Source organism: Chamaea fasciata, unplaced genomic scaffold (assembly GCF_029207755.1).
Source record: "Chamaea fasciata isolate MVZ Bird 193981 ecotype frontalis unplaced genomic scaffold, bChaFas1.0.hap1 SCAF_3, whole genome shotgun sequence".
Taxonomy (NCBI): Eukaryota; Metazoa; Chordata; class Aves; order Passeriformes; family Sylviidae; genus Chamaea; species Chamaea fasciata.
Window position 1 is genome coordinate 11,676,479 of NW_027094088.1, and position 23,698 is coordinate 11,700,176.

A 23,698-nucleotide genomic window follows, 5' to 3' on the forward strand; every position below is an offset into this window, starting at 1 on the left:
GAGAGTGGGGGTTTGGGTCTCTGTGTTATCCCCGCGGTTTTGACAGCACAGTGTTGCTTCCCCTTTTCCCAGCTTCCTCTAGCAGATCTGGGGTGCAGTGCCAGGATATATTGGGTTGCCAGCACGAGGAGCCTGTGCAAGGTCAGAGCTGAGCCTGTCCCTGGGCAGAGCTGGGCCCTTCACACTGAGCAGGGTGGAGGAGCAATGTCTGTGCTCAGCCATCCCTCCTGCTCCTGGCTTGTCACTGCTTTCTGCAGCCATGGGAACGGTGTCTTTGACAGGCACCTGCCTCCCTCCTGCGAGGCACTCGGGAAATGTAGGTCACCCTGGATGAGTCCTGTCTGTATCTATTTCTGCATCAGGTCAATACCCAGACACATCTCATTTCTGCAGCCCAGAGCTGTCTCCTTTAGGGGAGTGATTTCTCCAGTGCCCTGGCCATCCGTGTTGGTACTGTGGGAGCACTGCTGGGCACATCATGGTACACAAGCTGCTGGCCGGAGTCAACCCAGGCGCTGTGGCTTCCTGCTTTGGTTGGGATTTTTTAATTTCCTTCCAACAGTGGAGTTTTAGGTGGGTTTGTAATGCAGTCAGAGTTGAGGAAAGCCTTGTGCTTGGTTAACGTGGTTTTAGGGGTGGCCCCTTACTAGTCCTGCCCCCTGGGACAGGAGTCTGTGTGGCAGCAGCAGGGACTGTCACCTGGGCCTTTCCCAGCCCCCTGGGAAGAAGATAGGGCTGTAGGGATTGCTTCTCCTATGATATTATGCTCTTTTGTGAAAAGCTTCTTTAGCTCAGTGAAGTGAGTTTTCGTTTGAGTATGAAGACTGTCATGGGAAGCTCAAAGGACTGCTGGACAAACATGAAAAATTACCACTTCTGTCCTGTGCAATGTATTTTGAGTAAGATACTTGATGTGGAGATTGCATGTTTGTTTGTTAGAATCCTCATTTTGAAATCAGTCCTAATGTGGTACTTAATCAAGCATTTATAATCCTTTTATGCAGGGCCATTGCATTTTCCTAATTTTTTAATGCCCCTTGTGGGAGGAGAAGTGAGTGTGTTTTCTTAAGTGTGTTGCCTGGCTAAAGACTCCCATTTCATCACTTGGAGCCGAATACAACCAAATGAAGCTGTGGCTGAGCCTTATTTTGTGTGTTGAGTCCTCCACGTTGTGCTCTGCTGCCTCTGCACAGGCCACGTTCTGTGTGCCCCAACCACTTCTTAATTCCCAGTGGCAGTTTCAGGTGGAATGAGCTTTAGTCTGTGTTGCCCTGCTCCTTTCCAGCGCTGCTGCTCCCATGGTGCCTGCAAGGACAGGGAGGCATGTGCTGAAGGAAAAATCTGTGGGACTCCTTGCTGGAATCTCAGGATGACTTAGATGGAGGATGATACCACCTCATCATGCTGAGTGTCTGTTGGCCTCGTCACAGGACATGCCATGCAGACTGGCCTCCCTGATGCTCCTGCCTTCCTCCCTCTTGCATAAAAAAGCCCCCACTGCTCCCTGGTCTCTTTCCAAGTGTGGCTTGACATTAAATTAAATGTTTTGCTTGTGTTCCTGCTGGTCCAAACTCTAAACATTGCTTTGCCTTGTTTGTTTAAAAAGCAAACAAACAAGCCCCACCAAAAAGCCTGGAGAACTTCCAAGGAAGTAACAGTTACTGTCCTCATGTGTTCACCGACTGTGGGTAGCTTCCAGTGAACAAGGCTGGGGTTTAGCCAGATACTCCTTTGCTTCTGATGCTTTACACTTTATTGCACCCAAGCCACTTGAATGAACTTAGGGAAGACTCATAGCCAAAACCAGATTTGTGACAGCAGTGAGGTCATTAAAGTAAATGCTGGAGTGTACAGGTCATGTGGGCTCAGCCTGGTCAGTACTGTCAGCCTGGTGCTAGTGCTCATCCCAAGGAGTGCAGCAGGTTTGGCGGTGTGCTTCCAGCTCCTGCAGCAGAGGGCCAGTCCCCACTACTGGGAGGGATGAGCAAGAGCCTGGGGGGGTGGTTCTTTCACATTTATTTTTCTGTTCCTTGCTCATTTCAGTGCCCTTTTTGCCTTTTGTCTTGTACCTGGATCCTACTGATGAGAAGGCATGGGTGGACAAAAGAAAATTCCTTTGTCACCCTTGAAGGTTGTTGTTGTTGTGCCCTCTAAAAACCTGGACACCATGAGATTCCACTTTAATGTTGGGACATGGAGATGCTTTGGCAGTCTTGCGTGCACTGGAAGCGACACAAATCCTTCCTCCCCTGGGATCATTTGAATGTGCATATAAAATCCAGAGAAAGAATTTTCTAAACTGAAAAATTGGTGGATGCCTTGCCCCTGGTGCCTCTGGTGAGCCCTGAGGAGCTTGGCATCACCTGAGGACACCTACAGACAGTGCAGTGCATGTGTGCTACATGTGGGGACATCTGGGGTGAGCTACTTGGCCTCTGGGGCATGGGCTGCTGTGGTGGCTGCCTCCCCTGGGCCTCCGCTTCTTTGGCTGCCTCTGGGAGGTGCAGGAAGCCCAGCAGCCACGTGAAGCCCTGTGCTTCCTGGGCGTGGTTTGTGTCAAAAGGAGAGAGCATGCTCACTTTACAGGGATGATGCTGATGGAGAGATTGGTATTCTTGAGAGGCATTACTGTGTGTTTGGGCAGGACAGCCAATGATAATATGATTATTATGATAGCAGATCAAAAATCCAGGCTGAAGTTAGGCATCCGCTATCTGTTGTATTTCAATGGAAGTTGGCCACATCGCTCTCTGGAGCCCTTTCTGATCCTTGTTCCTATGATGCACAATGCCTGCAAGCCATTTTCTTCCTTTATCTCTGTAGATATTGTGTCAGCAGCTGTTACTCCCTTTGCAAGATCGGGTTCTTTGCTGTGCCCAACAGTGTTGAAGACCTGGAATTTTGCTTACTTTTATGGTCCTCAGGGCTGTTTTGCAGCGTAAGATTTTAAAAAAACCTACATTACACTTACTCATATGTATGACGAGGGACAAAGAAGCACAGAAACTGTTGAAATGACATTCTAGCGGCTGTTGTGTCAAGATTGTGTCAAAATCATTTGTTATGATGAAATTCCCATCTCTAATCCAGAAAAAAAACCAAAAACTTGAATGATTTTTGAGCTAAAAAAGTTTTCATGGCTGAGATGTACAGTAATTTCTGGCTTTTTGCAGCAAAGTTGTAGTTCTGGCAAATTAGAATCTGTGTTTTTGATGGGGTTGGGGGATTTAAACCTGCTCCTGGAAAATTGAAACAAGAATAAAAACCTGGAAACCTGGAGGCCATTTTCATTACTGCTTTCTCTCCAGAAAAAAATACTCCCATCACCTGAGCTTCTGCAGGACTTCAACAACAAACAACACCGGAGCAACTGTTGGTGATGTGCTTGGAACTGTAGTTCTGTAGGATTAATACAGTGTTTTTCTACAAATACTGGCTACTTCTCTCAGCTGTAGTTAGTCACTGGAGCTGCACTGCATCTAGGAGTAACTCTGTGCTTCTGCTTGTGCTTGGCAGGTGTTGCCAAAAAGGTGGAGCTGTCTTTGAACCTTGCAGCAAATCTTGGATGTGTCCATGCCAGAAAACCAGAGTGGGCTGGGAGGCAGACTCAGCATGGCTGTGCTCTGTTGGTTCCTTGCATGCTTTTCCCCTGGTTTTCCCCTATGCCAATGGGCATTTTCCCATCCAGTAGCAGTCTTTGTGTCAAGATGGGGAGTGAGCTCCTTCCCTGTGGGCAAGATGGGCCAGGTTGCCCTCCAGGCCTTTGCTGCATGGATGTCAGCCAAACTGTGTCCTTTGCCTTTCAGGGCAGACATCAGGCCCCAGCACATTATGTTTAATAGTACAGAAACCCAGATTAAATGCTTCTTGCATGAAATTGAGGAGTTGGTTGGCTCAGTGTCCTTCCGAGTCCTGTGTTCCCCCTTGGTTTCATTTGTTCCTGTGTGAAGTTCAGCAGGATTTACCACTGGGACCCAGGTGACATGGCAGGGCTTCAGTCCAGGAAAACAAACTCCTTTCCCCTTTTTCAAAACACTGGATTTCAAAAATGACTTCTCCAGAGTTTAGATTTTCACAGAACACAGTGATAAAAAAGCCTTGCACTGCACAATGGGAAAAAAAAGAAGACAAAAATATTTCAGTGTTCTTAGTAATGTGCAGAGAATTAAAACAAAAAAAAAAAAAAGCAGTCTTTACATTGAAGATAAAACTTTAGCAGCTTTTAATAGTTTATAAGAACTTTTGGATAAATACTTTACTGTCTTTCAATTTAATCCCAGACACCTCTATGAATTATTCTTGTGAGAGCATTTTATTTTCTTGAAAAGTCTGTACCAAATCAAACCTGAGATGTGTTGGGATGCTGCTGTTCAGTTCTGTGTGACAGTCTCCAGACTCAGCCTTTTCTCTTCTTCATTGCAGGCTGTGTACATGTTCTACGCATTAGCAATCGTCTGTGACGACTTCTTCGTCCCTTCACTGGAAAAGATCTGTGAAGTAAGTGTTAGATTTTCCTAGATGTTCCTTCCCCATGGGCTGCTTTTCCCAGCAGTTCTGGAGAGCCTTGGGGTGATGGTGATGGTGTATTTACTGTTGTCCTGCAGTGTTGCCCGTGCTGCTTGTCTTGTTGCTCGGCATGCCTCTCATTTGCATGTCTTTGCAGATGTCTCTGCAGAAACACCAGGCCCTAGCTTTAGCTGACACAAATTAAAATCTCTGGTGATTTACCCTAGTAGAAATTGCGGATCTTGTACCCTGCCCTCACAGTCATGACTGTCATACCTTGTGTTGTGTGGGTGTAAGTTGTTAAGCAGCAGGGACAGCTAGGTCAGCAGTAAAGAAGCTTGTGAATGCTTCCAGGAATTCAAGGGACCCTGTTTCTCTTTGGTAAGGTCAGGATGCTTAAATTTTAGAAGACAAGGAGTACATTTTGGCCTAAATCAGCTCAGACAGCCATAGAGAGAACACAGATCGTGTACCCAAAGTTACTGCAAGCCGTATCTGCTGTCAGTTCCAGGCAATGAAATCTTTGTGTCTGGAGAATATGGTTGGTCTTGACAAGTGGAAGGTGTGTGTCACTTACAGAAGACGCCTACCCATGTGTCTGGGAACAAGTGCACCTGTCAGGTGCTGTGCTGTGCTGGCTCTGGGAGAGGCGTGGAAGTTGGCAGGACAAGTCATTTGTGCTGACAGCACTGATGATAGTTGAAGTTCAGCACCCTGCCGTGCGGGCCTTTTTTGCATCATCTAGGAAAAAAGCCCCCAGAAAATTCTACTTGTTAGTGCTTAAGTATAGTGGTAACTGAAAAGTGACAACACAAGGCAGGAGCTTCTGTCCTGCAAAGTCGCTGCACCCTCCTGGGCTGAATCTGGGGAACCCCATTGCAAGATTCAGGAGAGGGAACATTGGTGTGGACATGGTGATAGGAGATGCTGGGAATGTAGACATGCTGAGTTCTTTGACCTCCCCTCTCCCAGGCAAGTGAAGCTCACTGGGAAATGTGGCTCTAGAAGCTGGCTCAGGTGTCTGTGGGTGAACAAAACCTGAGCTAAGTGAGCAGTGGCCAGGACAGGCTTGTATTTTGGAGTGCTGTCAATATGCTCAGGGTGAAGCCAGCCATCCAGAGGGACACAGAGACAGGAGATGAAGGGAGATTGTTATTTCTCTTGCCTAAGCCCTCATTAAGTACCACCGATGAGTATGTTTTGATTGAGCCTTGCTCATGGCCCAAAGGCCTGACATGAGTGTGCGGAGCACTGGCTCCTGTTGCAGTTCTGCCAGGGACTCTGAGTGGCCATGAACAAACTCCATCACTTTCCTGCACTGCTCAGTAGAAAAGTTGATCCTTGATGTGTTTGCAAATGACAGTAGGAAACACTATGCATGGTGTTACCAGTTCCTAACTTCACTGGTGGTAAATTTCATTGTCACAAGCAAGGGGCTCTTTTATGGTCATTAACTCTGCACATGCAGGATCTGGGTGTCTCCACCTGCCCCAGAAGCTGGTCAAACAAGTGCCAGCTATACGGTACCATTTGTTCTTCTGACAAATTCTCGGATGTGCTTGCATTTGTACTGATGTCTAAAAAGCAAACACCCTCCCTGTGTGATTTACTGCAGTATTTGCAAGCCCCTGGGCCCTAGAAGGCAGTTTGCACTTGCTTAGGTCTTTGCTTTTTTCGTTATTTGTTGTCTTCTCAATGGTACACAGCAATTCCTCATGTGTCTTAGTGGTTCTGAAGCATTCTGTTATCCAATAAGATGAGGATAACAATTTTTATTCAACTATGTGTAAAAGAGAACGCTTAGCAACTGAACACCGGAGCTGGAGTACTTGTCTTGAGAAGTTACTGTCCAGGAGAAAGGTGTTGTGGCATTAGGGATTATCAAAATGGGTTGTATAAATGGATCAGACTTTAACTGTTCTATTGCTCCTGCTTGATTCTCTCCTAGAAAGGTCTTTTCTCACCCCATACCTGATGTTTGGAGGCATTCAAATATTTTTATGTATTTTATGCACCAAGAATTCTGGCCTCCTACCTGAAGGTTTTTTTGAAGATCTTGAAGATCTACCAGCAGTTGTTCTACATCTTCTCACAGTTTAGATGCTCTAATTCTAAAACAAATGTCCTTTTTCTGGCTTAGCTCCATCTAGTTTGGGAGGCAGTTGTTGAGTTCAACGAACAAGCCATTTGTGCTCCCAAATGTGTGTTGATATGAGAATTTGCTCCAGAACACTCGCCATGGTAGACATACACTTTCTGTGTTAGTTCAGATGTCCTTACAACAAAACCCTGATTTTAATTTGTTTTCTAAAGCAGTTTCTACTTGCAGTTGCCTGACTGCTCCATTCCTGGTGCTACAGAGCATTTACACTATGTCAGTGGCGAACACTTGTCTGCAAATACATTTTTGCCTCCTACACAGTGCTGTTTTCTGCTCTGTTGTATCACTTTAATCATCATGTGCATTTCAGTGAATTCTCTAGAAACTGTCCTCGAGGGCATGTATGGTAGCTTTGAATACAACCACCCCCCTAGGAAATAAGCGCAGCTGGTTTCCTTGACTGCTGGCTTACCTTTCAAGAGGCACTATGAGCTCCAGCAGCTATTGTAGGATGGCTGTCTCCATAGTTTTGTAGAGCATCCTGCAGAAGAACCTGGCATTTGGGGATCTGCTTCTGGTCCTGTGAACTTCTCTCACAATAGTTTTAATCCTGTTTAAAATCATTTTCCATAAAGCTGTATTTTATCAGGTTCCACAAGCTTTATAGCACTCCAGCAACGCTGTGGTCTTCTGCTTCAAAGGCATTCCTGGTGAGGGCACATCCTGTCCTTTCCCTTTGTCCCCATAACTTATGTACAAAGTGTTGTTACCTATGTATGGGCAGTGGATAGAGTTTCCCTCCCTTAGGGGCCCAGAATATCCATTGTGGAATCTTCAGAAAAGGCTGCTGTGAGGATTTCTGCTCTCTTATCTCTGTGCAAAGGTACTTTTGCAAGGATGAAGCAGCAGAGGAGCCCTGTAGTGTTGCAGTGGAACGGGGACGAAGGGAGGTTTCCTGTGTCCTACCAGGCAGGAGGGCTGCCTCAAAAGTGACGCTTCCAGGGACACTTCCCACCACCCTGGGCTGCCTTCCCCATGCTTCTGTGCTCCCACAGTGGCAGCTAGTGCCTTGGTGTAGTAACAGCTTGGGGTGGTGGCCATATGGCAGGAGCTGGTTGTTGCTCCTCTTCAACAGGGGCAGGTGCCTTGTGGCATCTGCTGAGCAGCAACTGGTGCAGATGGAGCAGTGGGAGTGCAGACAACATAGAGGGTGTAATTAACCAAGGAAATCTTTGGAAGCAGCATATGCTGATGATGTTTTTGTAGAACAGTGGGTCTTTTCCCTTCCAGAAGCCCCCATTTTTCAGACAATCTCTGGGTACTGCTGAGGGGCAGGTATAGGAGGTAAGTGATGTAGTCTGGGAGAAAGAAGTAAGGAGAGGGTAAACCCAGGCAAAAGTTGTACCAGGGACGGTGGCTGGAGGTAAACCAAGCCTGTGCCCCAGCCCTGCTCATTACAGGCCAAAGTGGGAGAGATAAGGTGTGTGTTCTTGGGGTCGTGGAGCAGGCAGACCTGTGAGTGGTGATGCTGCCTTCCCGTTGGCTGGGCTGCTGATCTTTCCCTCCTCTCTAAAAGTGTCACTGCCATAACCTGCCTTCTCTGCCAGGTGATGCTGACTTCAGTAGCCAGTGCCTGTGGTGACTTTTCCCCTTTACTTAACCTTTGTTTACACAAAACTTAACAGCTACCTGCTCTCAGCAGGCAGTTTAACATTGAGAGTGGAATTCCTTCAGCTGCTCAGTGTGGTAATCACTGACTCTGTTTCTCTGCAGCGCTTGCATCTCAGTGAAGATGTGGCTGGGGCAACTTTCATGGCAGCAGGAAGCTCTGCTCCTGAGCTGTTCACCTCTGTCATAGGTAAGGTGCCTGCTGCTGCTTCCCAAAACCTGCATGTTTCCCTGACTATTTTCAGAGCTGAAATGGGATTGCTGCCTGCCCTCAAGGTTTGTTATAATCCCTCCTGGGCACACATGGCAGTGACTAGGGGAGTCCTTGCCAGGTAGAGTGACTCTGGGAGAGTCACTATCTCACAGAGGGGCCCAGATGTGACCTTGCTAAGCCAGGACCAGTGGGCACTTCACCATAGCTGCCCATTAGCTAGGCTGCACCTACAGCCTTATCCTCTCCTGTCTACTTTGCTACCCCATCTGCCACGCCAGCTCCAGGGCACAGTGGGGAAGGATTTCCCCCGGCCTCTCTGCCTGGTACCCTGACACATTGTTCATGTCCTCAGCAACAGGTTCTCTGCCATCACCTTCCCTCTGGTTAGTTTTCCAACACCACTTTTCCCTGGAAAAGCCAGAGTGGGGAGGAGAGGAGGATTTGAAATGCTCTCTCACAGCAGCAGGTTGGTCAGAGCATCACACTTCCAAAGCAGCTCTCCGCTTATGGGAAGTGTGATGAAGGGATTCAGCCATCCTTAAGTGTGCAAAACCCAGGAAACTTTCATGGTGCCCCCACAGCCGTGAGAGAGGGGCACTGGAGGCAGTGTTACAGAGTGATGCTGCCTAAGCATGAGGCAGTGAAGTGTTCCTGCAGTCTGACTCACCCACCTCTCAGTTGGCAGAGGATCATTGGGGCAGCAGTTGGGAGGGTACAGATTCTCCATCACTGAACAGAATTAGTTCTCAGCTCACTTTCTTTAGGAGACACTTGTCTTTCAGTCACACCTGCCAGATGCAGAGCACGACTTAATTCACGTAAATCCATGTGCTCTGCAGAGAGGTCTGATTACACAAGAAAAACCTTATCATTTGGAAACTTAAATTGGACCAAGTTAGGATTGTCCTTCAGTTAAGGGTAGTGCAGCATCAGGGTGAAAATAAAACCAGATTTCTTCAGGTGACTCTAGAGAAACCCTGGTGGTCATCAGATCATTTTCCTGCTGTGGTGTAACCCACCAGGTGCCATGTGTCACTCAGCAGGTGAGTGCTTCTGTGTTTCGGAGAAAGGGATGAAGTTGGAAAAAATACATAAACTGCACTGGCCAGATATATAGTGTTGGAACCTTGAAAGCAAGTGGTGAATTTTAACAGACTGACAGCTAGCAGGAGATGGAGTGTTATTTTTAGGCTGGCTTCCTAAGGAAATGATTTTGTGCAGCACCGTGATGCATATGTCTGTCAGTTCATCTCCCTCACCATTAACCTCGTTGGCCAATTTTAACCAAATTTGACAGAAGAGCTCTGAAAAAAGCTTGTAACATAGCCCCATAATTCATCCTGAGAGGCATCACTTGGCTTGTGAGCCAGCTAGCCATCACTAGCTGTGGCCAGACAGCTCTGAATCATCTCCATCTCTCAAGCTTCATCCCTACTGAAGCCACTTGGGATGGGGATATGGGAAGGAGTAGAGTGCTGGTCAGGGAATATCTTATGGGAGACTGTTTCCTGTGGATTTGTGTCCTACCAGCTGCTGTCACGAGCTTGCAGTGTTTTGTGATGTGTATTGCCATAATGTTGGGTCACGAGACCAAGTTAATAACTTGGATGTGTTTGAGGTGCTTGGTTACCATCACACTATCCGTCCAGGTCCCCTCAGAAAGCAACTCTCTGCAGTTTGTGCTATTAAATATGAGAAAAAGTGGCAGAACTAGTGCATGCCTTTAGATTCATTAATGGGATGTGAGGTCTGCAAGTTTATGTGAAAAAAGTCAGTTCTTTCCCATTTACACAGCTTCTCTTGAACTTGTTTTTCAGGTGTTTTTATCACAAAAGGAGACGTAGGCGTTGGAACCATTGTGGGCTCGGCTGTATTCAACATCCTCTGTATAATTGGTGTGTGTGGGCTTTTTGCAGGACAGGTAAGAGCATTTAATGATTCCTTACAGTTCTTGCTTCACCCTGTGCCTTGGCTGTACTGCAGAATCAGATGCCAGGTTCACAACCTTGCCACAAATTTCTCTGGGTTTGTTGTTTGTAGTAGGGCCCTGTGCTGTTCCTCCTGCATTTTTGAAATGAAAAACAGAGCAGCAAATGTCAGCTTGGGCATTTTGAGCTGACCAGGGTGTGTGGGTGAGCAGAGGAATAAACGTTCGTTTTTTGCTCCTAGTGTAGTTTGTGACTGTTCTCCAGCCTGTCAAACTGCTTGTGACAACACAAGCTACTTATCTGAAATTAAAGTAATTAAGTTGTGAGATCTAAGCTGCTGTCTGAATTGCAGACATGATTGACTGTATAAGTGAACACCTGAATCTGCATTTACCTTTGTACTCGCCAACATGCCAGGTATTTTAGCAATCTCATAAATGTTCTTTGATGTGTTACTATGCAGACTTATTTGTAATGAGGAGAAGCAGAGTCATGTTACCTGCACAGGGCGATGGAATAGGAACTGAGGAGAAGTGACCTTGGTTAGTCTGGGAAAGTATGCAGAGAGATGGGGTTTTCCTTGTGATCCAGTTCTGTTTTCATTGGCAGTGAACTTCTACAGGCTGAAGGTGAACATTTTTAGTGTGAGGAGGCCTAAGGATAAGGTCACAGCAGTACTTTTTAACCACGCACGTGTCCTGATTTGTATGGAACATGCAGCTGGCAGCTACAGATGCTCGATGTGTCAGTGGTTCTGCTGTATCTCTTACTGTGAAAACCCAGTTAATTGAGGTAAATTTTTAATGACCAAAGCTTCCTCAGGGCATGAGGCTCTGTTCCCGGAGGTGTTCTCCTGTCATCAATAGGACTTCCTTCTCAGGCTGCTTTTTTTATGCAAATGAAGGTAATTAACTGTCTAGCAGTTAATGATGGTAGGGAGCCAATTCTGATTTTTGCTCTCCACGGTATTGATTGCATGCCTCAAACCTGCTTAAAAAACGGCTACAAAACCACAGCTTTCTGTGGAAAAAGCCTGCTAGAGTTTGAGGCTTGACAGAGAATGTCAGTCTTCTCGAGAGGCCATTTACAGGTGGGAGATTGTTGTTTCAGAAGGATAAATCACAGCCAAAATGCTCTTGTAAACATCTTCAGCTGTCTTCAGCCATAGTTGCTTTCAGAAGTTCAAGTCATCCTAAGCATGGTCTGTGAGTGTCTTTCAAGCGAAGAGTTGAGATTTTCACTGCTTTGCCCCATCTTTGGTTTCCTTTAGACTCTGCTGGTGATTTGTGTGTGGTTTTGTCAAGTCACATAACCTCTCTTTGCTGCAGTCTAACCCTCAGAGGTTAGACTGAAATGATTGATGTCACCATGTGGAACTGTAATTTTAGTGAGCAAATAAGAAATTTCACTGTCAATAATTCCAATGATTTAGATAGAACTCTGGATCAGTTTATGCTTTTCATTGTTTCCCACTCCCAGCCTTTCACCCAAAAGTCATTTCCTTTTAGTGGTGTGATTCATCATTTGTTTTGTGTTAATATGAATAGGTATTTGGCTTAATTGTTAACAGTGTCTCTACAGAGGCAACTAACATAGGTGGTAGATTTGGTTGTTGGTGAGACTTCTCTTCTGCTGGGGACCTGGATCTCAGTAGTGAGTTGCCAGGTGAGCCTGGGGAATGGTTGTTGGTCAAAGGTGCTTGCTGTGCTCTGAGGTTTTTCCTTTGGACTCAGACCTTTGGATTAAGCAGCTAGAGCCCTCAGATTTTCAGATGTATCACCTGTGGGCTGGGAATCCCACAGCTCAGACCTGCAAGGGCCTTCTGCTGTGTTTCCAGCAGCACTCTTTTAGAAAGCCTTCTTTGGTTTGGCTTTTTGTTTGTTTGTTTGTTTGGATTTTGTTTGGTTGGTTTTTTTTGACTAGTAAACAGTTGAATAGAAAAATACCGTCCAGCTCTCTCCAGGATATGCTTTATTTTTAAATTAGATTGTAGTTTGTATGTGCTGTATTTGATGTATTGTTTGAATGTATTGTTCTTTGGCCCAAGAAAAGGCTCGGTTTGGTTATGTGCACTGTGCTTAGAAAAAGAAACAAATGCACAGACCCAAAAAGCTGGTGTGCATTTGCTTCAGCACCAGCCCTGATTGTTTATTCTTCCAAGCCTTTACTGGCTGTATGTGCACACTTCTCAGGATAAATCAGGATAAGCATCCCACTGCTGGAACAGAGGAAGGGGAGCATGCCCATGCCTCTGTGCAACACTGGATTTCTAAAAAAAGGCATTGAAACAGCATTGTGAGGGTTCAAAGTCAAACACTGAAAAGTTAGAAAACACCAGTGTGAGGATTCCCTGTGTACCCTTAATTTGCCCCCCCCCCCCCTGCAGTGCGTGTGCGTTATTATCCAGGCTTTAATTACGAGGTCCGTTGCCAGGTTCTTCATGGGCTTCCTGCCTTCCTCTGCACACAGAATGGACTTTGCTCACTTAATTAGTAGCTATTCAGGATTTTGTTTTCTCTTATTGTTCACTCTGTGCGCTTCTGCCTTATTTACCTGTCTCTATTCAAGCCCTCTTCCAAAGGCAGAATTACTAATTTCCTCTTGAACTTCTGCCGATCTTGTGGCTATTGTATCTGAGCAGTTGATGAGCAGTTAATTAATTTTCCCCAAACCTCTGTGGGATGAAGATATGTTTTAAAGATGGAGAAACGAAGCACAGAGAGATTAACTGAAAAAGAATAGCTTGTCATTTTAGGGGCCAATTAGAGCTGGCACATGCCTGCTCTTTCCCCTGGTGCATAGAATTCTGTGGCATGCTCGTGGGTCCTGGCTCCAGGTGCTGCTTCTGCAGCTACATAGGGCTTTCCTTGCTGGACTGGCCTTGGTTTGCATGGCCGTGTCAGTCTCTGCACAGCCCAGCTCTGCTTGGGAGCATGCAGCTCCTTCAGCCATATGGGCCCCTCTTCTTCTCATTCCCACTTCCTTCTGCAGGGCACCACGCAGAATGCCTCTGTTCTGAGCCCTGCCCTCATCCCTAGGGCTGTTCTTTTCTGGAACTAAGCAAGTGACTTAATTACATCTCCTAACATTTAGTGGTTGCTCTTGCCAGTGTGATGGTGTTCCTTCTCCTCACTCCTCCTCCAGGCCTGAGAAAAGCTTTCAGCAGATTCCTCCCTTGGGTCATGGATTCACCCACTTCTCCTGGCTAATGTTACCCTGCCAGGGAGGCACCTCTTGAGGTACAGGAGTCTGCTCTGCAGCCAGGGAGATAATAGTTTCCACTGTTTTCAGCTCCAGAGATTTTGGACTGGAGGGATTAAAAAAGCGACACTGGATGCAGACTGTGTTTGATGGCCAGACAAAAACCATCCCCTAAAGGCTGGATTTTCTAAACTAGCATCCACACTCTGAAAATCAGGGTTTTCAAATATACCTTAAACTGGGCCTTTGCAGAAGCAGAGGAACTTTACGTCTGGTGTGTGTTGAGGTGTGTTGACCAAGGCATGTTTGGAGAGAGAGCTCAGGTTTTCCCCGTGGACAGTGAATGCTGCCCACTCACTGCCTATGGCAGTAAGCCTTAGAAGCTCCTCCTGCTTTCTTCTTGGAGCCTGGTGAAATATTCTGCATGACACTCACCCCCAGAGGAAGGTTGCTCTTATTTCATCCAGGTGGTAGATGCAACTTCTAAGCTGTAGATGGTTTCAGTATATGGAAATATGTTAGGAACTGTCCTCATTACCCACCTGCCTGTGCAGTGCAGGCTGGGTGTGTCTGAAGCTGTTTCCTCCTGTGTCCCTACACGAGGGCCACGAGCTCATGTCCTTGCAGTAGGCAACTGCTAAGGCACATAACCCAACTGTTGTTTTTTAGCTGCTGTGTTTGCTTTGCTTTCTTCTGGAAAAGGGGGAATGAGGAGGTATGGGAGCACTGAGGGAGAATGGAATGGCAGCAGATGCAGCCCTTCAGGCAGTAGTCCAGCAACATTCACAGAGACATGGGCTGGATAGCAGTGAGGAGGCTGCTGTCTGCGTTGTGATGGATTGTATCGGGCTTTTTCCATGCTTGCAAGCCAGCTGTGTATGCGGAGCTTGACCTTAGCCTGGGGTCCCCTCCAGGTCTTGGTCGCTCTGTTCTGTCTTCTCCCACACCCATGTTTGTGCTTCTCAAGCTCTCCCCTCCTTCCCCTGCCCTTTCACCATCCTTGGTGGCAAGGACACAGCATTCTCAGAAGTAGTCCTTGCTTAATTCAGCTCTCATTCAAGCCAGCACAAGCAGAGTTTGTTCGGTTTTGGACATTCTCCCATCCAGATTCATCTTGTTTTTTCAGTTCTGCTGCTCTCTCTCCTTGCCATCCTGTCCCCCTCTGTCCTCTCCCAGCACTGACCCCACAGCGTTTTGCAGTGTTGCAAGAGGAGGGTGAGAAGTGCTTATGTGAGAGCAGTATAACTGTGAGTTGCAAATCACTCCAGCATTACCATGTAATTTTGAATGTGCATGGCTTGATTTGTTAATTAGTATTTAATTGCTCTGTTTTTCAGTTGAGTCCATGTTTCTCTGTTTTACGTTTCCCCAGAAATAGGCGGGCTTCTCTGGGTGGAGCAGGGGACTGGGAATGCTGGGTTGTGCCACAGATGTTCTCCCAGTTGTTGGCTCTTTCAAGGGGTCTGGTGGACAGCGAGGCATCACTCCTTAACATACTGGAGCCGAAAAGGAATACCCTGACTGTCTGACTTGCCTCCTTCTTTTCCAGTGGGATTCTTTAGCCTCAGGAAGTAAACTAAATTCAGCAGGCTCTCCTCTTGTCCAGGTCACAGAACCCATGGGCCAGCCAAGGCACCTCTAGGAATTATCAGCTGCCATGGGTTATGTCAGTGGGAAATACACCTGAGAAATACTGTCAGGCACATTGACAAGGACACTAAACAGAGTATAATAATCTGGTAGAATGTTTTTTTAATGAAGCAACTGGGACTTCTGTAATCTGTTTTACCCTGCTTCTGCCATGCAGCCAGCTTGCATGCCTCTTAATCTTTTAAGCTTTAATTTTACTCACAGGTCAGACTGCAGCCATTACTGAGTTTTGGCTTTATGATTGCATTCATGAGCTTCTTTATTTTCTTCTCCTCTACTGTGGAGGAGTTTTAAAAGGGGAGAGTTGGAATGCTGTCGCTTTTTCTTCATTGGTCTGTGACCATCAGTGGAAAACATGTAAAACTCTGGGGAAGTAGTTTAAGGAGAACTTAATACCAGCTGTTGGGATTGATCACTGTTCTCACAGCCCAGTGCACATTGGGGTTTGGTGTTGGCAGCGTTTTATAGTGACCCTGAGCCTGGTCTTCCACTGACAGGGCTGTGTTGCAGACATGAGACAGACTAGTAAGTCAGACTGAAGTAGTGCCAGAAGCCAAGGCTGTGGTCCTTCGGTATCTCAATCTGCTCACATGGCTGTGGTGTGTAAAAGCCCAGGTACAGAAAAAGCAGAGGGGGATGCTAGCAGGATGCTGTGGAACATCAGGCAGTCTGTGCTAAGACTGCAGCTGGGACAGTGAGGTGTGGATGGAGCTTCAGGATAGAGAGGTGCCATTAATTCAGAGGTGGTGCCCAAGGCAATCAGAAGAGTTGCAAATGGATTCCTATCAGCATGAAACCAAGGCTACTTCCTAATTGCCACAAAATACCATCACCATTTTAAGTTAAGTTTTCTCTGTCAAAATTGAAACAGATCAATACTGTGGATGTACCATTTGAAAGGATTTTTTTTCTCAAATCATTTATAGTGTAAAAGCAAGGGAGATCTGTTTTTACTTCTAGCAAGGACTAGCCAGTCTGAAGAGACTGGGAGATGTTTACTCTGTGCATGCCTTCCTATCTACAGCTGTCCTTGAATTCTGCTGTGGATCTTGTGGCCCAGCAGAGGCCTTGGCGTTCTGCTGCTTCAGCACTGTGGGAATATGAGCTGAAGGGACATGCTGGTCCAAATAACTCATGGATGATTATGACTACCAGTTGAGCAGGGAAATATTTCTGGCTTTGTCCTGAGGTGGGGAAAGTGTCCACTCTTTCCATTCTGAGAATGTCACATAGACAGATTGCTGTGGCAGTGATGAAAATATCAAGAGAGGCTTAAAAAACGCAAGTATTCTTGGGGAAGTAATGAAAATAGATGGAGTTGGTGCACAGTGTACGGACTGGGAGCCAGAGTGACAACTGAGCTCTACAGACAGCAGCAAACCAGAGGTGAAATTAGGGGGCTGGTAATTGGAAGGAGGCTTTCCACACAGCGGGTCCTTTAGATCATGGCTGTTTTAACTGTCTAACACACAGAGACGGATATTTTAAGGCCTGTATTTTTCTTTGGCCTGACCTGTGCTTGTATTTGGTGCTTTGCTGAAGCTGGGAGTTGTGGTTCATATTGGTCAAAGCCTCAAGCAAGCCATGGGATCCTGCGGTCTTTGGCCAAAATTATGGTCTGGAAACTGAGCTGGATAGTCTTAGTGTCCTGGGATATTCAAACATGACCATGGGGTATAGAGAGAGTGTCACTTAGTCCAGGACATCCTGCTGTGATCTCAGTCCCAGCAAAGGGGCCTCTGGCTGTTGCTGGCTGCCTGCTGGCTTTCCTGGGGCTCTGCACAGGAAAGCAGTGGCTTTCCATGCCTGAATCTGTCTAAAAGGTCTGCTGTGACAGAGTGGTTCAGTGTGCCAGGAGGGAGTGTGGGATCAGGATTCCTGCTGTGCTGGGAGATGGTGCCTCTGAGATCCTGTTGGACCTGCTTGGCTGATTCTCTGTCTGAATTATGGATTTGTCAAAAGTGCCACCACTCTCCAAACTATACCAAGTCCTGTGTGTGTCTCCCAGGGAAGGTGTAGAGGCTCTGCAATGGCTTCTTGCTGACAGCCACAGGTGGATCTACAGCCTAATTTAATGTAAAGATGAATACAAGTAAGGCACTGTCACACTCTCCCAGTAATCTGTGATGCTTTACTGATACTGTGACCAGTGAGAATGAGCAGGCAGGTGGCCAGGTCCTTAGAATCACCTGAGCTGAGCAAAATAATCACCTGGAAAGTTTAAAGGCAGAGCTTGTGCCCTGAAACCTGAGGTAGAGCCCTTTTTATTTTTGTATAATTTTGAATGCATAAGACATGGATTAACTGCAAACTGTGGCCAGCCTGATTCCCTGCAAATCTGTCTCAGACCTCCACCTGAGTTCACTGCTTCCTGTAGCAGTGGCCAGCAGCGGTCGTTTCTCTTGCTTTGGCATGAAATCCTACTGTGTTATCATGGGGTTGATTTGAAATTGTATGAGGATTTGCAGAACAGTAGTGTCAGGAGCACAGCCCCTTCTGGAGGGGACTCCAGCAGGCTTCAGAAGGCCCCTCCTTGGCTCTGAGGGCAGCTCCTGCAAAGTAGGAGCAGCATGTGAGGAGGTTCCACCACATGTCTGGCTGCAGCTGACCCAGAGGGCTGACACAGCGCACTGCTGGTGGGCTGTTGTGGGCCAGAAGCTTGCAACGGATCACAGCGAGCAGCAGCTTTGTCAGGTGGCACAGACCAGCACTCAGGTCCCAGCATCTGTTGGGGTGGGGTAAGAGCTTCCCTAATCACTTCTGTGCAGACCACATCAAAGAGGGGCAACATGAAGTCTGACCCAGGTTCTCTGCTTCTGGATGCCTTTTGACAGTGGTGGATTCACTGCTGGCGGATCTCTGTTGACCTCCATAGACTCTTAAGGCTAATTCCTTGCAAGGATTGTCTCTAATCTTTTGACATCCTCGTCCAAGCATTCCTGCCTCTCCACATCAGCAAATTAGGTTATTAGCTCTTAATACCTAAAAATCTAGACCTTCTGTACCAGAGGGTAACAGAGAAACAAGATTAGGGAGATTGCTTCCAAAGCCTAGCATTTCCCAGCAGTGTCAGTAGCTGATCAGTGCTGAAGAATGTCAAGAAAAGAATTGACCATGAGATGAGGAAAACCCCCAAAACAGTTTGGAGTGAAGAAGATCCCTCAAGAACATGGATGTGATTACATGCTTCCCCTGGAGGTTTAGCAGCCAGAATACTCAGGAGTGCACGTGCCTCTGGAATCCTGCAGCAGGAGCACAGACATTCGTGCTGAGGGAGCAGCAGCCCTGTTCTGCCACACTTGCTTCGTCTCAGGCCCATTGCCATCGTGGGCAGTGCAGGCTGGAAAACAGCCAGCTGAGTGACCTCTGGTGATGGAGAGATATCTCCTGGATGGGAGCAGAGCTTCCATGCTGCTAAGAGCAGAGAAACAGTTTGGAAAAGCAGAAGAGAGAAGGGCCAGTTTTACAGAGGAGAAATGGCGAAGTCCTAGGATGAGGCATGGGGCATATTGCCACTGAGGTCCTGGGTGCCTGAGCCAACTTCAGTGCTACAGACAGCAGAAACCGGTGTCTGATTTTAGGGGATTTTCCCTCTGGTGCCTGATCTCCACATGTGTGCTAGGTGGAGAAGATGGTGTCTGCTGCACAGGGCCATGGTTTCAGGAGTTGCAAACCTCAGAAATCAAGCTAGACCTGAGAAAATCTTGATTTTTCTGCTCCCCAGACCATCGAAAAGGGAAGTAAGCATGCTGGGTAGTCAGTGTTACATGTAGGATTTTGCAGGATGAAGGTTTACCTGTGAGAAACCAGAAACCTATTATGGGTAAATTTACCCCTAGGAGTGATGCTGTGGCATGCAGGGGAGCAGGCTCAGTGTGTCTTGCGTGGAGCCATTAGGAGATGCTCTCATTCAAGCCTTGACTTCAGGACTCTTCTTTTCAGCTCAGGGGAGCTGGGTTTACTCCCCACTCAGTGGTTAAGGGACAGCTAAGAGGCACTTGTCTGGAGTTTGGATTTCAGGTACTCACTTCAAAAGAAGGAAACGTCACCAGACTGACAATCAATGGTTCTACAGCTGCCTCTTTATGCACAGATTCTGCAGGACCAGCTCACTGCTGGTTTACAGTACGACAGTATTGCTGATTTAAAACTCAAATTTGATCATGTTTTTACCCAAGCTGATTGCTTCCCTGATTTCTTTTCTGCCTTGCTGATCTGTAGTTTAAGTGTTTTCCAGCATGTCAAGATTTATGTGGAGTTCTTGGTAGCAGCAAGGCACAATTTAGGCCTTCCAGAGCTCAGTAGTTCTCCCTCAGAATGTGGTTCTGACCAGCCGGCTGCGTGCTGCCACTGCCCTCAGTGCTCATGAGCTCCTTTCACCCTCAGTGCACAGTTGCCTTACATGCATGGCTTCCCTATATCACATGGATCAAATGGTTCTGAAACTTCACCTAGGTGACTTGGGCCCTAAAGATGTCTGACCCAGTCGAGTGTCTTGTGAAATGTAAGCAGGCTGTACAGGTGCCAGGCGTGAGCATGTTCCCTTCAGTCTGATCTGGAATCAGCACAAAGAGTCCTTGTGATTCCCACAGGATCTTGGTCTATCAGTTCTGAACAGTAGGTCCCTGCTAGAAGGCTGCATTTAAGCATCTGGATCTTACTGTGCTCATTCAGGTGCCTGAGGAAAATTCCTTGGAAAAAATATTATCCTGCACCTTGCTTTCACAGGTGTGCTGTGTGGCATGGTGACACCCCTTAGGCCAGGAACAGAGATTATGAGACAGCCTCTTCTTGTGGGGGCTGTCCTTTGCTTCAGAAATGTGACTTCTGTGTGCAGAGCTGAAGTTTACAGCTGTAAAATCCCCACCAGCATCCATGCTGAGGCAAGTGCAGAGGGCCTTAAGCACGTCCTGAAAGCTGAGTGGAATAATGTCAAATTGTTCTATAAACTCTCTTGCAAAATTTGCTCAATCAGAATGAAAGGGCATACTGATGTAAAATGTGAGATTTAAGTGAGGATCTCTGAATAGAATTATGAACCCAACTCCATGTTCCTACATTTGGAAATTTCCATCAGAAGGCATCTGCATTCATCTGTGTCAGTATGCCTTGAAATGTATTGTCAGTAGAAATCTGGTTTCACCCAAGGGCTTTAAAAGCCTGCTTTTTGCTTCAGGTAGGAGTTTCTAACATGTAAATGGTTGCATAAAGAGACCTTACACTGTGCATAAATTACATCAATTTTTTAGAAAGCCATACTACTAAGACTGTATTGATTTTTTTTAGGTGCAATGGTCAGCATCTTTTTACAGCATTTGTTTCATTAGCAGTTTTGGAGAATTCCTATATTGTAAGAGGTAATATGAAGAGAAATTTGGGAAACTCTTTGCTAACGCTGAAATAGAACTGAAAATGAAGTTATTGTTCATGTGACTGAATTCATGCACAAGCATGACAGGGGGAGACAGTCAGAAAATTCCTGTATATGTTCAGATCCAAAGCAGTGTAAATGAACCATTTCCTATCTTCCTCCTTCAGCTTTACACCTTTGAAGGATGTGACCCAGAGTGTTTGAAATGCACTCCAGAAATGGGAAATACATATTTGAGGAGAAGCTTCTACTGAGGGGACTTCCTAGAGCTGCAAAGAATAGAATCATATTGAAGATGTTACTTCCACGTGACCGTTTTAATCTGTCCTTTTGAATACTGTAATGAACTTAAAGATTAATTCATTCACTGATACTTTCTTCTAAGATATGAATTGCAGGCTCGTGCAGCCTGCAGTGAGAAGTCTTCGTCATTTCTGTGGCTTTGGAAGGTGTCAAGCAACATGAACTAGACAGTGATCCCTTTTTATTCTCCATTGCATATAAATTCCTGGGTTTTGTTTGTAAAACTTTGCTGGAGCATTGACTTGAGTGTTTGTCTCAAAACCTGTGTAGATGCATACAGAGCTGTAGTAATGCTCATCAGTGTGGTTGTTCTGGTAAAGTCTGAGCTCCTCGCTTACTGTAAAGCAGCACCACTCACAGACTCTTTGGGGGGACACAGCCTGATGTGGGGGACAGCTGAGTCCACAGGTACTTCAGATATGACCATTCCTGTCTCTCTTGCAGCTGTTCCCCCAGTAGCCGCAGAAAGTGTTTCCTGTCTTGGGTCTCTTCCTTGAGTCCCAGCACACGTTGGGACAGCTCCCACAGAGTGACAGGCAGAACCTGGGGACACGCTGCTGGTGTGGCAGTCGTGCTGGCGAGAGTCTGGCTGATACCCTCTCTTTGCCTGTTACCCCAGGTTGTTGGGCTGTCGTCGTGGAGTCTCTTGAGAGATTCAATCTACTACACGCTGTCTGTTGTTGCACTCATTGTGGTAAGTTTTTGAAGGTTCTTCATCTGTGGGAGCCCGTGTCTACTGCCACCTGTAAAGGGGACTTGCCATGGCATCAGTGTCTTGTAGCTGAGATCACAGCTTGAGCACTCATGGGGATTTCTGCTTGTGGAAAACTGCTTGTGGTTCCCCTGGTTCTTCTGGGAAGCGTGGCCCAAGGGCAGGAGGTGGAGGAGTGTCTGGACAGCCCAAAGGGATAGCTGGGACGGGGCATGGTGGCCCAGTGCAGACATGGGGTGCAGTGCTAAACCCATGTTCTGTGCCCCCAGGCAGCACTGCAGTGGTGGGTCAGTGCCCTCCTGGCAGTGGCCTTCATACTTCCTAAAAAACATGTCACTAACGTGTAAGGAGGCAGCACTTGTGCCCAGAGGAGAGAGATGCTGAACATCTACTGCAAAATGTTAAGGTTAGTTTTTTCCACACATAATAGGGGCAGGTTCAGTGCATGCTGACAGCAAGTCCTCAAACAAAGACTACACTTTCAGCTGTTATTTAGTGCTGTGCCTATCCTGGTTTTCATCAAGCTTGGAAAATGGTCCAGATCTCTCAATACTGGGCTATTCGGTGAAAAAAATATTGGCAGAAGTGTTAGATAAAGACACTGCTGTCAGTTTAGCATTACCTTTGCAACCAATACCAAACAATGCCAGGAAATGTAAAAACTGAGTTTTCAGGTAGCAGTTGCACTTCTTTTTTCCCCCCAGCCTAGCCTAGTACCCTAGATTTCCTAAGACAGGAGGAGTGATTTTGTGAGCTTAACTTCCATGTATCAGTGAGAATGGGACTTTAGAGTCAGAAGAGAGTCACCTGCATTTCTGCAGTCTGGGTTACTTTGGTTAGTGTGTTTCAACAGTGGGTTTTGGTTTGTTTTCTCCTGTACATGTTTCCAGGCATAAGAGTAGTTGCAAAGGCCTCTATCTGCCTTGTCCTAGACAGGGGATCTTTCTCAACCTGTTTGTACTTTTATTCCCCATACTGCAAGGCCAACCATTTTGCACCTTGTGAAAAATAACTTTTCTACATAATTATTAGCAATGAGCTGCAAAACAAAAAACTTTTTTTTTCTTTTTTTCTTCTTTTTTTATTTTGACAACTTGACAGTAACCTCATACCAAAAAGTGTTGCTAAACAACAAACGGAGCCATGCATAGTAATTGTAGTGAATTCCATTGCCCAAGCTTCGAGACATCCAGCAGGCATTCTCTTAGGTCACTCCACAGGAAGCACAGATGTGGGCATCTGCCTGGCATCTGGTCTCCTGGTGCTTGGATTGGACATTTCATGTATTGCATGGAGGCGAACAAGTTGTAAATCTGTTCACTCTGTCATCAGTTTTAAATTCTTTAAGCAAGGCAGGTTTTTTTTTTCGTGGCTGGTTCATCCCTGTCAGCTGCATGAGGATGTGGAGAACAATTCTCCACTCCTTTGTATCCAGTGCACCCCTGAAATTCCTATCTACTATTTCTGTGTCATGAGAAAGTTGTGTGGCTTGCAGAACAGACATCTGTGTTATCCCTAAGACTTCTCTCCTTTACTTTATTTCTGTAAAAGCTGTTCTTCATAATTACAGAGCTGCAGAAGTCCTTTTCTTTTGGAAGCGTACCCCACAGTACCAGGATATGGTTATTTTTTCCCTAAGCCTTGAGTTAGCTTCTCTCCAGCTGTATGCCCACTCTCTGCTCATCCTATCAGTGGAAGAGTTCAAGACCCTCCAGGCAGCCAGGGTAGCAGGATAATGCAGCTCCAGGCATTAGTGGAGGCTTGAAGGCATTGCTAGAATTTTTATTCCTGTGTTACTGCACTACCTGGCTAATTTGGCTTGGGAGAGGTGGAGCACATCCTGGGTCTCTTTCCATGTTACTCCGTAACAAGAATCATTGCAAAAGACTTAAACACCTATTAGGGAAAAGCAGAGAAAGGTGGGAGGAAGGGAAAACATTTTAAGTGTTTAAAGGTTTAGCTTTCTGCTAGCTGATGTACCAACCCTTTTGTATGCAATATTGCTCCCCAGTTGATAGCACATGAGAATTGCCCCTCTCAGAAT

At 46.4% G+C, this 23,698-nt stretch overlaps 1 protein-coding gene across 2 annotated transcripts in view; it reads left to right on the plus strand.

Moving 5' to 3' along the window:
• LOC136286443 (sodium/potassium/calcium exchanger 3-like) overlaps positions 1-23,698 on the plus strand; it is a 191,912-nt gene that overhangs the window by 45,268 nt on the left and 122,946 nt on the right. For both annotated transcript variants that reach the window (XM_066178026.1, XM_066178013.1), the window contains exons 3-6: positions 4,423-4,497; positions 8,381-8,465; positions 10,307-10,410; positions 21,562-21,636. In XM_066178026.1, coding sequence (XP_066034123.1) covers positions 4,423-4,497; positions 8,381-8,465; positions 10,307-10,410; positions 21,562-21,636 — 339 coding nt within the window. The remainder of the gene's footprint in view (positions 1-4,422; positions 4,498-8,380; positions 8,466-10,306; positions 10,411-21,561; positions 21,637-23,698) is intronic.